Here is a 16481-nt window from a genome sequence, read left to right on the forward strand (position 1 = left end):
GAATTATGGTTGATTCCCAGTTTAATATGGGACTAAAATATGATATTCCACAACAAGGCTTAAACAGTAGCTAAGGCTGCAGTAGGGCCCTGGTAGGATTTTCTCCATGTAGCTGTCAAACTTGTGACATCTAGTAAAAGGTTACCTGAAGCTCTGCAGCCCCTCCAGTGGCAAAGAAAGATAAGAAACTAGTAATAGCCCACAGTGGTAATGGTAGTTCAACTTCTTATTGAAATGTAAATTTATATCTGATAATAATAATAAAGAATATTGGATTGTGTTTTTGTCATTTTTAATTTCATTTTTCTTATAATTTATTTTTATTGTATTTTACAAAAGTGTTCATCTGTGACAGATTGGAAATATGAGAACAAAAAAACTGGTTCTACCACGAAGGTGATTTGAACAGCAGTGAACTCCAACCACATAGTACAGTGGAGTACTATGCTGTGGTTTAAAAAAAAAAATGATGGCTGTTATCTATATACTATTATGGAATGATCTCCAGGATATATTGTTGTAAGTTTTAAAAAGTTAAAGGAAAGGTGTATATAGTATGCTACCATTTGTCTAAAGGGGCAGATATGAATATATATATGTATATATATATGTATATATATATATTTGCCTATATAAAGAAAAACAATACAAAGTTAAAGGATTTTTTTAATAGTTGCCTGTGAAGAAGGAAACAAAAGTGAATAGAAACAGACTTCTTTGAATATACTGTGTTGTAAATTCATCAGGGAATACAAATATTTGTAAATATTTTACATATTTATAAAACTATGTTTAGTGTTTGAAAAACAATGTCTAAAGTGATGGTAAAATAAATGAAATAACCTAAATGTGTATCTAGTTGGTGTCATAATCACAAAAACAGAAACTGTGCTGTACCTGCGTGCTTAGTCATGTCCAACTCTCTGTGATCCTGCCAGGCTCCTCTGTCCATGGGTTTTCCAGGCAAGAATACTGGAGTGGATTGCCATTTCCTTCACCAGGGGATCTTCCCGATCCAGGGATCAAACCCATGTCTCCTGTGTCTCCTGTACTGCAGGCAGATTCTTTACCCACTGAGTCATCAGGGAAGCCCAGCAGAAACTATGCCAAGTGACTCTAAAACAGAAATTTGACTGTGTATTTTTAGTGGGATATATACTCTTAGAGCATACAGAATTGAAAAAAACAAAAACCTTAAACTCTTTTCTGAATTGCTATTCTGAGACTGTTGTCCACAGAGTGAGGGATGCAGCAAGTTGTAATTATATTGGTTTCACTGATTTCTAGTGCAGGCAGAAAGAAATACAGATATAAGATTAATGAGATTGTTAAAAAAAAAAGTGATACTAATTTTGAATTAGAAATATAAATATGAATTCATGATGTACTTTATCTCTTTAATATATATATAATAAATAAATAAATACACACATATAGTATACTAGCTGAGTCTTCTGAACCAGGACTCTCAGAGAAATGGATGATTTCAGGCTTGCAAAAATTGAACAAAATGAACCCAGAACACCTTTTGTGTCCAAAAGCAAGGAAGCTGTCAAAGACTGAAGGGTTCATTTCAGAAGAACTTAGGAAGTAACCTGGATAGCCCCACAATGGTCAAAGATGGGCAGTTTGAAAATCAATAAGGGTAACAACTACAGTGGATGGAAACACATCAAGTATACATTTAAATGCCTGTGTTTGTAATGATATTTAAAAAACAATACTTACCATTGAAGGATTATAGACCTACTTCATTATTTGTAAAGTAGTAAATAAGGGAAAGATAAATATTATTCCTGCTTTTCCTGTATGATTTTGTAGTACACATATGCATATGCTCAGAAGGAAGAGAAAGACTGGAAGGACGTACACAGGTAATGGTGATGGTGGTCGTTTAGTCACTAAGTCCTGTCTCTGACTCTTACGAAAATGGGTGTTATCATCAGTTACTGAAATTATAGTCATTTTTTAGTACAGCTTATGGGCTTTGTTTCTACAGTTATAGTTATCTTGTGATAAAATATAATTAAATATTGAACTGCAAAGTTCAAAGTTTTCTGTTAAATTATCTAGATTATTATTTTCATATTTTCTGATATTTTTCTTTAGGCCTTCAAACAAGCTAGAAATATGGGAGGATCTGAAGATAATAAGTAAGCCTACATATTTCAAGGCATAGCCTTAAACTATTTTTAATGGGAAATTGTTGTATTCTATTATGTGGGTGGCTCTTCTTTACCTACCACATGGAGTTGTCGTCAGGATTAAATAATTCTCGTGAAGCAAGTAGATTGATGTCTACTGGTCATAGAAACTGCTTAGTAATGTTCGTGGTGGTGGTGGTATTATTGTTATAATAATACATAAACTTATCCTAGACTACATATGTGTATATTAGGTTCTGATAACAATAAATGAAGTTTTTACTCCAACCTAAACAGTAATTTTACTTTGATATTGTATGCAAACTTTGATTAGTGATAAAAATTTCAAACAAAAAGCTTCCCTAGGACAGATAGATACATATATCTCCATGTCTCAGAACTGCATCCTCTGTCATTCTTGTGTTTTCCTAACTGAATCATGCTTGTTGTTTAGTCACTAAGTCATGTCTGACTCTTTGCAACCCATGGACTATACCTTCCCAGGCTCCTCTGTCCATGGAATTTCCCAAGCGAAAATGCTGGAGTGGGTTGCCATTTCCTTCTCCAGGGGATCTTCCCAGCCGAGGGACTGAACCCGTGTCTGCTGCTTAGCAGGTGGATTCTTTACCACTGAACCACCAGGGAAACACAAATCATGCTTAAGCTTTGCCTGTTTGAAAATGAAATAAACCTGTATAGTACCCTATATTTCCTTTCAGCTATTGTACTTTTTTTAATCTCCCTTGTGTAATACTAAAGCTTTCTACATTCTGTTTCTTTTCTTCTGCACTCCCTCTCATTCTCTGACACACTTGGAGCCTGGTTTCCACTCCTGTATCTCCATCCAAGCAGATATCACAGATCAGTAGTGTTGCTAAATCCATTGGACATTTTCCTCGTCTCAGCAAGAGTCAGCACCTTTCTCTTACCTCTGTTTTGAACAGTCAGTCCTAAACACCTGTGAAGACTGGTCTCTTTCTCTCTGTACCTTCCTCCATCCCTGTATGAGCTTATTTTTACCTGCCAATGACAGCTGGAGCTCTTCATGCTCAGCGCTCTTCTCTGATTCTGAACAAGCTCCCTGGACAGCTCAGAGCTCTGAGGCTACAACTGGGTGCTTCCCAGTCCTTTAACCCTTCACTGAATATATTGGTTATTATCTTTATTGGTTATTGTTTCAATTAAGAGATCATTCCTAATTGACAATAAATATTTTGTAAGCAGATAAACTGAAATATTTTGAATTGATACATTTTTGTACTTGAAATAATTATAAACGTATATTTTAAGTTGTCTTATGAAAAAATAACATAGGGATGGTTTGCGATTTTACACATTTGTTTGTGTTTTAACAATTAGTACAAAGAGGTTTTCTTTTCTCTGCAAAGGTTTCACAAGAAGTATCGTAGCTGTGTACAGTACTTGCATGCTGGTGGTTCTTTTGCGAGTCCAGTTAAACATAATCGGTGGATATATTTATTTGGATAATGCAGCAGTTGGCAAAAATGGCACCGTAAGTTTAATAGACTTAAACTGAAACTGCCTTATCTTTCAAGAGATTCAAAATTTAACCAAATATTGTCATGATAATTTATATAGAATAATTATATTTCATGTGATTATAAACTTTAACCATTATTTTTCTTCTTATTTTGAAACTAGACTTTGTTATGTTAGAGAGTAGTGTTTCCTATTGCTCTAGGTCCTAGAATCTCAGCTTCAGTTATAATGAAAACATTATTTATTAATAATTTTGAGCACCTTATGTCTATTTTGTACAGACAGTTCTTGCTCCCCCAGATGTCCAACAGCAATATTTATCAAGTATTCAGCACCTCCTTGGAGATGGTAAGATTCTTATTTATGACCTGTAAACTAATTCTAATTCATTCATTTGTATTATTGAGGAATTGAAAATGTAAACAAGGCTTTTTTTACATTTATTTTTCTTTTTATAGGCCTGACAGAATTGATCACTGTCATTAAACAAGCTGTGCAGAAGATTTTAGGAAGGTAAGGCATTTTGCATTGGCTTTTCCTAACTTCCTGAGTCTGATGCATAAAAGAACAATTAGCATAGTTCTAGTGAAGCTAGTGACTTGACAAACGGTGGTCTGCAAAATGCTTTTAACCTAATACAGACACAGCCCTGGGTATTACATTGTGGAATCCGTTTTCTTCATCAGTATCAACATTTTGATACTAAGGGGAAAGCTTTAATATTTCATTGTGTATCGATTGATTTCAAAACCAAAAATATTTGGGTCATGAGACAAAAGACCTGCTTTTAAAAATCTGCCTCTGAGGCTTTTAACTCCTGTTCATATGGCAGTGTCTTTAATCACAGTGGGAATTTTCTTGTGAAATCTGCAACGAGATTTTTCTTGGCCCCAAACCAGTGGCCGATTTCTTAATCTGCTCTGATGATTTCATAGTCAGTAGTTTCAGGTGTGACAGGATGAAACAGGATCTCGGGTAGTAACCTGTTAGGAAAGGAGTATTAATAGGACGTGTGGTATAGTTTCACTTATCCCAGTTTCCTTTTCTCTGTTTCTAGTGTTTCTCTTAAACATTCTTTGTCCCTTTTGGACTTGGAGCAAAAACTAAAAGAAATCAGAGATCTCGTTGAGCAGCATAAATCATCTTCTTGGATTAATAATGATGGATCCAAATCTTTATTATGCCATTACATGATGCCAGATGAAGAAACTCCATTAGCAGTTCAGGTACTTAATTCAAAACTATTTAAGCAAAACCAGTTACTCTTTGTTGTTAATGTTTTTTTCATTATGTCTTAAAATTTAGATTTCTGAGTCTCTTGAAAGGTAAGTGATTGAAAGATATATTTCAATAATTTAAATAAAACCTCACTAATTTAGAAAACAAACTATAAATGTGATTGATTTCTAGTTAGAAAGCATTTTAGATATTCAGCAAGATTTTATTGAATATTAGTTATGTGACAGACACTATGATGTATGATTGAGATACAAAATGAATAAGCATGTTCAGTAAACCTGGAGAATTCAGAAGACAAATTCAGTTCCAGTGGCTAAAGCATATTTGTTTGAGATCAAGTAACAGAAGATAAAGCTGGTGGCTGGGGACAGTATCATAAAGAGCTTTGTATGCCAAGATAAAGGGTCTGAACTTCCAGTTCTAGACAAAGGTGAATTTTGATCAGGTCAGTACCACAATCATGTTTACTTTTTAAGATAAATCAGTGATAACAGTATCAGAGTGCACTGAAGGAGGTTGTAGTCATCCAGTTGAGAAACAAAGAAGGCCAGTTCCAACAGTTATCAGCCATGGTGTTGCTATACCCTGGTGTGTCCCGGACAGTTGTGATCTAAATTACTCATTGATTAAGAATAATAAAAATACCAAGGATTACAGGTTATAGGCCTCTTTTAAAGTAATTGCTGCTTATTAATATGTAAGCAGATTGCATCCATTCTTTGCAGTTGAGAGAAGGATCTTCCTCACTTAACAACTGGAGAAGTCTTAGACTAAAGAGGCCCTGTGCCATACCTTATCCTAAAGGCCCTGTTAGAACAAAGATTGCCATGTTTTTCATTGCCTGCTTCCCGCTCCCGCGGAGGCTCCAGAGATAGATTGTAAGCCATTTAAGAGAACCTCATGAACCCCTGCAGGACGGAAGCTAAACTGAATGAACAGAACAGACCTGTCAGAATTAACAAGAGAAGCAAGAGAAAACTCACTTAAAAATTAGAATCTTGAGGAGATGCAATAATAGTATTCTTAAAGCTTTCTGGAATGATAAAGCAGTTTCCACATTTTAAAATTCAACAGTGGACTTAAAAAAGAAAATTCAAAAGAACAGGTAATGAGAGGGATGATGGAGCACATCTTATCTGAATTGAATTTAAACCTACAACTTAGATTGGAAGAACACATGGAGCCTTAGATTAAACTAGATTGATGAGAAAAGACGCATGCATATCCTAATAAAATCCCTTAACAATAATAGAAAAAAATATCTCTGGCCTCTGCAACCTGGAAGACTAATTTTTCTTTGTTAATATGTCCTTCAGATAAATAAAGATCTTATAAAGATCCTATTGTGACTCAGTGTTTTAAATGCTACTCATCTGTGCACATCAACCTGTATAGTTTCTTTGAGTTGAACATTTTTTTTTATTGTTGATAGGACATAGACTTTTGAGATTTCCTGAACTCTTGAGTTTGTTTCACATTAACCCTGTGCTAATATTTGAAACCCTGAAGTGTGGCCTTTTAATTTCACAGGCCTGCGGACTTTCTCCTAGAGATGTTACCACTATTAAACTACTCAATGAAACTAGAGACATGTTGGAAAGGTATGTACACTGCATGTCACAGGAACATGTGCTTCTGTTTTAAATGTACTCATGACCATCTTATAGTTTTTCTTGGACAAATATTCAACATATTATTTTGTTAAAATTAAATTTTAAATATATTCCCCTGCTTTTAGTAGGATTTCCTACCTACACTCGTGCTTGTCTTGTTAGGGTAGGGAGATAAGCAGAGATTTTTTTCCCAAGATACCCAGGATTGCCCCTACCTGTTTTCCTAGCCTCGAGATTCTGATATACTAGTTAAGGGACTGGAAGATAGTTAGCATTTATATTTTGAGGAAAGCTTTAAATGGTGATTCTTATATGCCCAGTGTATTCTGGTATATGTTTAACAACTAGCCCTATAAAGAAAAAAAAAAAAAAACAAACTAAAATTGTAGCCACAGCAGTACTGACTCTGCTGACTCCTGATCTGATGTCACTCAGTGCTGACTTGGGAAGAGGTGCTCTTGCCAGCCAGAGCTAGCCAGCTCTAGCTAATCCTCAGGTATACACACATGTGCACACGTGCTGTGTATGCACACACATACTCAGTTATGAGAACTACTTCCCCTAACCCTTTCAGGTTCGACTCTAATATTACTAAATCTTTGAGTGATAAAAATTCACATCTGCCTTCAATAGAGTATTAACTTTTTAAAATTACCCAGAAGAGAGCCAGAATGTTACAAATGGGAAAAGCCCCAGATTGCATATTAGAAGATGAGAGGACCTAGATTCAAGGTTGGCTCTGCTGTTTATCAGCTGGTCAACCTTGGTTGAGCCACTTACGCTCTTTGAGGTGGTTTTATCATTGTGAAATCTTAGTGGTAATATCAGTTCATCTGCTTTATCTTAAGTGATTAAAGTATCAGTTGTGTTTTTTTTAATTAAAGATAATTTAAGATCATTTTCTCTTGTTTTCTGGGCAGATTATATCCTCTGTTTATAATATTTTTTCATGATCTTGAAGAAAATCAGCAAATTTTCTAGGTTAATTCAGCTATTATATGAATTCATCAAGTTCTAGTCCCTGACTTTCTACAGTATCAATCTCTGCTTCTTTTCTTATTCAAATCACTTCATGAAACTCTAGAAGGTCATCAGTGTTCTTTCGTCAAATCCAGTCAACCTGTAGTGTTCATCTTTCTTGACCTTCCTCTGATAATTAACGCTATTGATCAAGGTTTTCTTGAAATTCTTTCTCTTATGGTTGCCTTGACAGTCTCCCAATTTTTTCCCCAGTTCTCAGACCATTTCTTCTTAGGTTCCTTTATGCCTGTCTTTCCTTTAAATACTAATGTTTCCCAGGTATTTGTTCTTTTTTCATCCTCAACTGCCCCAGGCAATTTTATTTACTCCCATTACTTTACTGTTTATATGTTAATAATTACCAGATTTACTGCCATGCAATGAATTGTGATTTCTACACGTCAGAGACAGAACTAATCTGTTCAACTAGGCAGTTCCTAACCCTGATAGCATATATATTACTCTTCATATCAAAGAGTTTCTGTGAGGTAATAACATGATATAACAAAAAGAGCTTGAACTTTAAGATCAGAAAGGCCTGGGTTCAAATTCTGCCTCCTATATTTACTAGTAACATACCTTAGGATAAATTTCTTCATGCATCAAGTGTCCAGTTCCTCAGCTGAACACATTAACAAAATATTAATAGAGTTTCCTCATAAGAGTTTCCTCAAGAGAAGTAATGATTACTGATATTTATAAAAGTACATTTATGAAGTGCCACATAATGTAAGAAAATCTAGCGAAATGAGCAAATATCCTCACTGCATTGCGTTACACAATTAGCCCTCTTTTTATGCTTAACTTTTAATATTGACTCCTTAATACATTTTTATAGTGTTTTAGTTTATAAAATTGTGACTAGAAATGGTGGTGGCTGTCAAAAGTAGCCACATAGTTACTAAATTTTTGCCCTTTTCCATTGAAAATCTAAAAGGTAATTTATCTTCTTTATGTAGTCCAGATTTTAGTACAGTTTTGAATACCTGTCTCAACCGAGGATTCAGTAGACTGCTAGACAACATGGCTGAGTTCTTTCGACCTACTGAACAAGACCTGCAACATGGTAACTCCATGAATAGGTAAGAAGACATATAAGAATGTTACCAGTCTTATGACTATTCTGATAAAACAGTGATTTTTGATATGTTAATTTTTTGTTCCAGGTAACAAAAAAAGAAAATCTCAGACGACAAATGTGAATGTTTATTTTTTCAACAAATTAAACTCTGTTAAGCCAATGACTCCTTCATTAGGAGGAGCTCTTTCAGTATTCAGTGTTTAAATGTTTATTTCTTCTAAAATTTTGCCACTATACAGAAGTGCTTAACTTGTGAAACTACTTTTCCATAGGCCAGTTTCAATTATTGAGGCTTTTTTAATTTAATGCTTTAGAATACAAAACTGTGAGAATGTTATTTAAGTTCTAACGTTTTCTCTTACATTATTCCAGTACTATAAGATATAATTGGCCTGCATAATTCAACCAGGCATTCTTGTTCTATATTCCCATTTGATGAATTATCTCCTAGTTCTGTAGCCCTTTTTGTAGGATTAGGAATGTTTAGATAGTACAGATGATAATGATTTAAATCATAATTACTAAGTCATGGATTCACTCTGCCAAAAGATAGCTTATGGTTTTATTATAATCTCAGCATGAGCACCTTAAATCTATTAGGATTTACACTGTTTTGCAGTTTTTTTGTATTAAATTCAGAAAATAATAGGTACTAAATCAATGTTAACTGACTGTAGACTCATCTGTTAAAATTAGGGATAACAGTAACTGATATGCAGTATGTATGTGCAATGCCTGTTTTAATTCTCAAATACATAGAGCAAGAGTTTATTTGCCCAGTTCTCTGGGACCACTCTATTATACAAAAAGGAATAATTGGCAGTTAACATTGAGGATTTGGAATGCTTAGGGTCATAAAGTTTATTTTCTGAAGCAATTTAAATGTCATCCTAAAATCTTTTATAGCAATTCTTTAAATTCTCAAAAAAAATTCAGCCTCAGTAAGTTCTCTAAATTAAGGTGCTCCAGTCAACAAAATTTCACTACAGTCTCTATCTAGCAAAAGTATTAGTTATTTACTGAATAGTGATAAGAATTTTTATATAAAACAAATACGTGATCTTATACACTAGAGAATTATAAAAATTATGTTGCAGTTGTATCAGCCATTTCAATCTTTTCTTAACTCCTGTAGTTCTCATGATCACTGCTGTAGGACTCAAGTATTTATTATACTTAACTATTTGACATTGCTAGTAATTAATAGAAATACAGATCAAAACTGTGAGATAATGATTTTTAGCTATCAGATATATGAAGAGTAAAGAAATGCTTGATGTAGAAAGGAGTCATGATAGAGCAGGTATCCTCTCAGACTGTTAGAGAAGCAGAGGGAATTTGGTAATACACATTTTAAAGCTTAAAAGCATTCATATCCTTCAACTCAGTAATTTACTGTAAATACAAAGAGTTATTTATATTAAAGAAAATTAGGCAAAAACTCAATGCCCAACCATAGGGAGCTGATGATATAAGTTGTCACAGCTAGAGGATGGATTACTATATAGTAATTAAAAAACAGACAAATACTTTGGAAGAACTTTTAATGAGATGGAAAGAGTGATTATAGCATGAGAATAAAAATGCAAAACAGTGTTGCTTGGGAGGTTATAGCTGGGTGTTAAAAACACCCAAAAAGTATAGATATGTATAGAAAAATTACTGGAAGAAATTAACTATGATGTCAATTATAATTGTTATTTCTAGATGGTAAAATTATGTTTGGTCTTTATTTTCTTACCAAAACATTTCTGTAAGTACTTTTCAATGGCTATTTCTTTTATAATTAAATGTTAAATTCCTATAAAATAATTTCAGAAAATAATTATTACTGTGATGATTTTTCAGTCTTTCCAGTGTCAGCCTGCCTTTAGCTAAGATAATTCCCATAATAAATGGACAGATCCATTCAGTTTGCAGTGAAACACCTAGTCATTTTGTTCAGGTAAGAGGAGAGCTTGGGTTATTACTCAAAACAGATTGTACTTTTGGTTTTGGTCCTGTTTGTCTAACATAAAATTACATTTCTCTTCTATGATATTTGTTCAAAGAAACCAAAAACTTGAAGCCACATGTAGAGTACAATAGAGTGCCCCATGAGAGTATAATATCATGGCACTTTTATGAGGTTGGGAATACCTTTCTCCATGTTATAGTACAACACATGTTAGACACACTGCATTTTAGTCCAGATATATTCTAGCGGTCAGTTAAATTTACAGTGTTAATGTTTTGTATTAAGCTGTGCCTTGAGGCAAATCAGTGAACCAGTCCCTCAGATTCTGAGGAAAAATGAAACATTTTTGTAGGAAAGTAAAGCATTTAAATAGTTAATAAGTATAACTGTTAATAGTGCACCAATAATCTGTTCATTAAAAGCTGCATCCTCAGTAGGTTATTTAAATTTTTCACTCATCTCCCTATAACTGCATCTCCTTTCTTAGGAAAGCATTTTATAATAGAATACACTGAATAAGACTGATTTTACTAAAAGAACAGCTTTGAATCCAAACTTTTCTTCCAAGTTATTTGCAAACTTGGAAACTGTATAACCAGCAATAAATTACTCACAATACACCTCAATTCCAAACTACTGCCATAATGTGCAGTGAGAAGAGAGAGACTCTAGGCCTAAGTGTAAAGATAGTATCTTCTCAGTAATATTTATTTCAAATTAGAGTATCTCTGATTTTCTACTTGAGAACATGAAGAGCCATGAGGCTATGGGTTGTAATTCTTCCTTTCTCTTATATAGAGTCATTGGCTTGTCCTTCACATGTGGCTTAATTTAAAGTTTAATTTTAGCTGAAAATTTTTTGAACTCTTAAGTTTAAATTTTTTTTTCTTTTAATTTTTATGTGCATATTAGTGTAAGAAAAAAAAATAGTTGTAACTTCTGGCATTTAAACCTTAACTTTACCTTTCTCCATTTTCATAAAAATCTCTGGCTTCATCAGTAAGCTGTTCATCTTGATGAGTAGCATAATATATACACCGGGGCTTCCCTGGTGGCTCAGATGGTAAAGAATCTGCCTGCAGTGCAAGAGACCCAAGTTCAATCCCTGGGTCGGGAAGATCCCCTGGAGAAGGGAATGGCTACCCACTCCAGTATTCTTGCCTGGAGAATTCCACAGACAGAGAAGCCTGGCGGGCCATAGTCCTTTGGATCGCAAAGAGTCAGACGTGACTGAGTGACTAACACACAATGTAACACCAGCTTTGGTGCTTAAATAATTTACATACTATATTACAGTCTATAATTGAGAATGAAAATAAAAGGTACAAACATCATTGATACTAATGCTTAGTATTAATAAATTTTCTTAGTATAATTGGATGTAGATTGTTCATATACTAGACAATTGACAAGACTTCCACCAGTTTTTTAAATTACGATTTCTGTGAGTTAAAGTACCATGTGGTATTCAGAGAATTTAACTATGAATTTGTGAGATGAAGACTTGCTAAGCTTACTTGGATTTTCTGATGCTTAAGAGAGAGCATCAAGGATAGGTTCACTTCCTGTTTCTCTGCTGCTCACTGGGCAGCATAGACCACATAATGGTTTCTGTTGCCATGGGTCGTTTCACTCTCTGAGGAAGCCTATGGACACCTCAGAATGATGCCTATAAGTGTATATTGTAAAATAGGTAGGTTTTAACGAAAACCAACTGTATACAGTTTCAAAATATTTTTTAAAATGACAGTTCATGTAACTTCCGCAACTTACCTAGCATATGATATAAAAATGTCTGAATTCTGTTAAAGACCAACTCACAGGTTCTACTGTCAGTTTGTTGCTTACATACACAGCTGAAAGAAATGCTAGATTTCAGTTAAAGGTTCATGAAAAAAAGATGTAATTTTTTATTTACATTGAAAGTGAAAGTGAAGGTGCTCAGTCGTGTCTGACTCTTTGCGACACCGTGGACTGTAGCCCACCAGGCTCCTCCGTCCATGGGATTCTCCAGGCAAGAAGACTGGAGTGGGTTGCCATTTCCTCCTCCAGGGGATCTTCCCGACCCAGGGATCGACCCAGGTCTCCCGCATTGCAGGCAGACACTTTAACCTCTGAGCCACTAGGGAAGTCAACATTAACAAATCCCATAAGAACCCCTGTTCTCAGGTATATATGTGTGGTTGGTTATGTATGTGTGGATATATTATTGTGGAGAAAGCAATGGCACCCCACTCCAGTACTCTTGCCTGGAAAATCCCATGGACAGAGGAGCCTGGTGGGCTACAGTCCACGGGGTCCCAAAGAGTCAGACACAACTGAGCGACTTCACTTTCACTTTTCACTTTCCTGCTTTGGAAAAGGAAATGGCAACCCACTCCAGTGTTCTTGCCTGGAGAATCCCAGGGACGGCGGAGCCTGGTGGGCTGCCGTCCGTGGGATCGCACAGAGTCGGACACGACTGAGGCGACTTAGCAGCAGCAGCAGCATATATTGTTGCAATCATTTATTCAACAGATACTCATCCAGCATTTGACACACACACACAGAAAGACTATCTTGGATCTTCTTAGTGTGAGGGGGAAAAGTTGTAAGTTGTGGCATTTATACTTTATCTTTGTCCATTTTCATAAAAGTCTCTGCCTTCATCAGTAAGCGGTTCATCTTGACAAGCCACACTTGAATACTTATCATACCCACTGTCTCTCATACAAGAACTTAATAAATATCTCCAGGAATTTATTATAGAAGAAACTACTTTCATTACATGGTTTTCTTTTTGGCCTTAATGCCACAAAACTTTGAGCCAGATTTGTTGCTTGATTGCAGATATGAATTCAGATTATCTGTTCTTTTACAAACTGTAATATTTTATTCTCATCTTTGCTAGGATCTGTTAATGATGGAGCAAGTGAAAGACTTTGCTGCTAATGTGTACGAGGCTTTTAGTACTCCTCAACAACTGGAGAAATGATTTTTTTTTTCCTTCAAGAATAGCTACAATGGAATTCACTTACTTTTTTTAAAAAATGCATCGAATAAATCAACTATATATAGGGTAATGATTTGTTACCATAATGTCTAATAAAAATATATTCTTAAAGTCTTCATAATAAAATAGATTTATTTGGCATCTTAATATATTTTTTTAAAGCCATCAACAGACTGGTTTTTGTGGGCATACCTGAGTGTATACAGTGCAAATATCAGAATTGTTACATCAAATATCAGTTTGTTACATCATGGATATTAGTTCGAAGTCAAATAATGTAAATACTTTATACTTTGACATTAATACTGAGGTAAAATCTGTTTGGGAAGTAGATATAAAGTTTGGAAAAAATGCTATTTAATCTTAAAGTTCACCAGACTGCAGTATACAGGAGAGAATCAGACTTTTCTTCAGTTAATCTTCAAAGAGATAAATACTTTGTCTTAAATATATCTGGTTGAGAACTTTCTTTTTTAATAGAAATCAGTTAATTTAACAACTAGGATTAGGTGGTCCTAATGGGTAAGGCGCCATGCTCCCCCTGCAGGGGGCACAGGTTCAATCCCTGTTCCCTGGCCGGGGAATCTAAGATCCTGCATCCCATAGCACGGCCAAAAATAAGAAGGAACAACTATGATCAGCAATTTTTTTCTTTACTGTTGTTAACAATCCTTAGGAAACTACATACTGATTTAGAGGTGAACATTGTGTTGATGCTGTTTACTCAGCTGTTATTAACTACTGTACATAGTTTCATTTACTTGTATGTAAATAATTATAACTTACTTTGTATTGATTTTAAGCACAGTGAATCTTATTACAATAAAATATTTTAGTAAAATATGGTTTTATCGCGTTAATACTTTACAGCTATTATTTGTCCCATAGCATTTTTGCTGTTTTTTGGAGATTACACTGGTTTTCAAGTTTCATTTTTTTTAACAAGCAATCGCTGCTTTAACTTACTTGTTTAGAAAAATAACATTTCCTTCTAAAAAGAAATAATTCATTGTTCTAGTATATATGTAGTTCTTTATATGGGTAACTAGGACAGAAAGAAATGAATCGTATCATCATTATATTAAATGTATTTCAGTAGCATCATTTATGTTGTTTTATGTTCCTTCAGCATATAACATACAGCTACATAGGAGAAGGTAGAAAGTGAATTGTAATGTCTCTTCTAAGGCCAGGTTAGGCCTGAAGCCAACTGCTAGGGAATCTATGCCTAGAATATATTTTAAAAAAAAAAAAAAAAAAAGGACAAAAGCAGATGTCAAAGTAGAGAGGAGAACACATACTTCTTTTCAAATTAGTCAGAATATAATGATGTAATTTCAAATCCTAAAAGATGATGCTGTGAAAGTGCTGCACTCAGTATGCCGGCACATTTGGAAAATTCAGCAGTGTCCACAGGACTGGAAAAGGTCAGTTTTCATCCCAATCCCAAAGAAAGGCAATGCCAAAGAATGCTCAAACTACCACACAATTGTACTCATCTCACATGCTAGTAAAGTTCTCCAACCCAGGCTTGAGCAATATGTGAACCGTGAACTTCAGATGTTCAAGCTGGTTTTAGAAAAGGCAGAGGAACCAGAGATCAAATTGCCAGCATCCGCTGGATCATCGAAAAAGCAAGAGAATTCCAGAAAAACATCTATTTCTGCTTTATTGACTATGCCAAAGCCTTTGACTGTGTGGATCACAATAAACTGTGGAAAATTCTGAAAGAGATGGGAATATCAGACCACCTGACCTGCCTCTTGAGAAACCTGTATGCAGGTCAGGAAGCAACAGTTAGAATTGGACATGGAACAACAGACTGGTTTCAAATAGGAAAATGAGTACGTCAAGGCTGTATATTGTCACCCTGCTTATTTAACTTCTATGCAGAGTACATCATGAGAAACGCTGGGCTGGAGGAAGCAGAAGCTGGAATCAAGATTGCCAGGAGAAATAATAACCTCATTTATGCAGATGATACCACCCTTATGGGAGAAAGTGAAGAAGAACTAAAGAGCCTCTTGATGAAAGTGAAAGAGTAGAGTGAAAAAGTTGGCTTAAAGCTCAACATTTAGAAAACTAAGATCATGGCATCTGGTCCCATCACTTCATGGCAAATAGATGGGGAAACAGTGTCAGACTTTATGTTTTTGGTCTCCAAAATCACTGCAGATGGTGACTGCAGCCATGAAATTAAAAGACGCTTGCTCCTTGGAAGGAAAGTTACGACCAACCTAGATAGCATATTCAAAGGCAGAGACATTACTTTGCCAACAAAGGTCTGTCTAGTCAAGGCTATGGTTTTTCCAGTAGTCATGTATGGATGTGAGAGTTGGACTGTAAAAAAAAGCTGAGCACCGAAGAATTGATGCTTTTGAACTGTGGTGTTGGAGAAGACTCCTGAGAGTCCCTTGGACTGCAAGGAGATCCAACCAGTCCATGCTAAAGGAGATCAGTCCTGGGTGTTCATTGTAAGGACTGATGTTGATGCTGAAACTCCAATGCTTTGGCCACCTGATATGAAGAGCTGACTCATTTGAAAAGACCCTGATGCTGGGAAAGATTGAGGCCAGAGGAGAAGGGGACAATAGAGGATGAGATGGTTGGATGGCATCACCGACTAAATGGACATGGGTTTGGGTAGACTCTGGGAGTTGGTGATGGACAGGGAGGCCTGGCATACTGCAGTTCATGAGGCTGCAAAGAGTTGGACATGACCGAGTGACTGAACTGAACTGAACTGAAAGTAGAGAGGAGAACTTCTTTTCAAAATTTGTCAGAATATAATGATGTAATAGGATGGTGGCAAACTGTATTTTGGAAAATGAGTGAATGTGTGTGTGATAGAGCATGCATCTCTTCCAGCAAAATTAACCCAGGATTTCATAGAAGAAAATTTTGAGACTGAACAGGTGTGACTTTGTAAGGATAG

The 16481-nt window shown here is 35.3% G+C and overlaps 1 protein-coding gene across 1 annotated transcript in view; it reads left to right on the forward strand.

The window, feature by feature from the left end:
- Positions 1-14260, forward strand: part of PEX3 (peroxisomal biogenesis factor 3) — a 31714-nt gene extending 17454 nt beyond the window's left edge. Inside the window, exons 4-12 of the mRNA XM_068985246.1 lie at positions 2110-2153; positions 3533-3657; positions 3926-3992; positions 4103-4157; positions 4702-4870; positions 6414-6484; positions 8476-8598; positions 10446-10542; positions 13445-14260. Of these exons, the coding sequence (XP_068841347.1) occupies positions 2110-2153; positions 3533-3657; positions 3926-3992; positions 4103-4157; positions 4702-4870; positions 6414-6484; positions 8476-8598; positions 10446-10542; positions 13445-13528 (835 nt within the window). The 3' untranslated portion in view covers positions 13529-14260. The remainder of the gene's footprint in view (positions 1-2109; positions 2154-3532; positions 3658-3925; positions 3993-4102; positions 4158-4701; positions 4871-6413; positions 6485-8475; positions 8599-10445; positions 10543-13444) is intronic.
- The last annotated feature ends 2221 nt before the right edge of the window (positions 14261-16481 follow it).

The sequence above is a fragment of the Capricornis sumatraensis genome, chromosome 13 (assembly GCF_032405125.1).
Source record: "Capricornis sumatraensis isolate serow.1 chromosome 13, serow.2, whole genome shotgun sequence".
NCBI classification, from domain to species: Eukaryota; Metazoa; Chordata; class Mammalia; order Artiodactyla; family Bovidae; genus Capricornis; species Capricornis sumatraensis.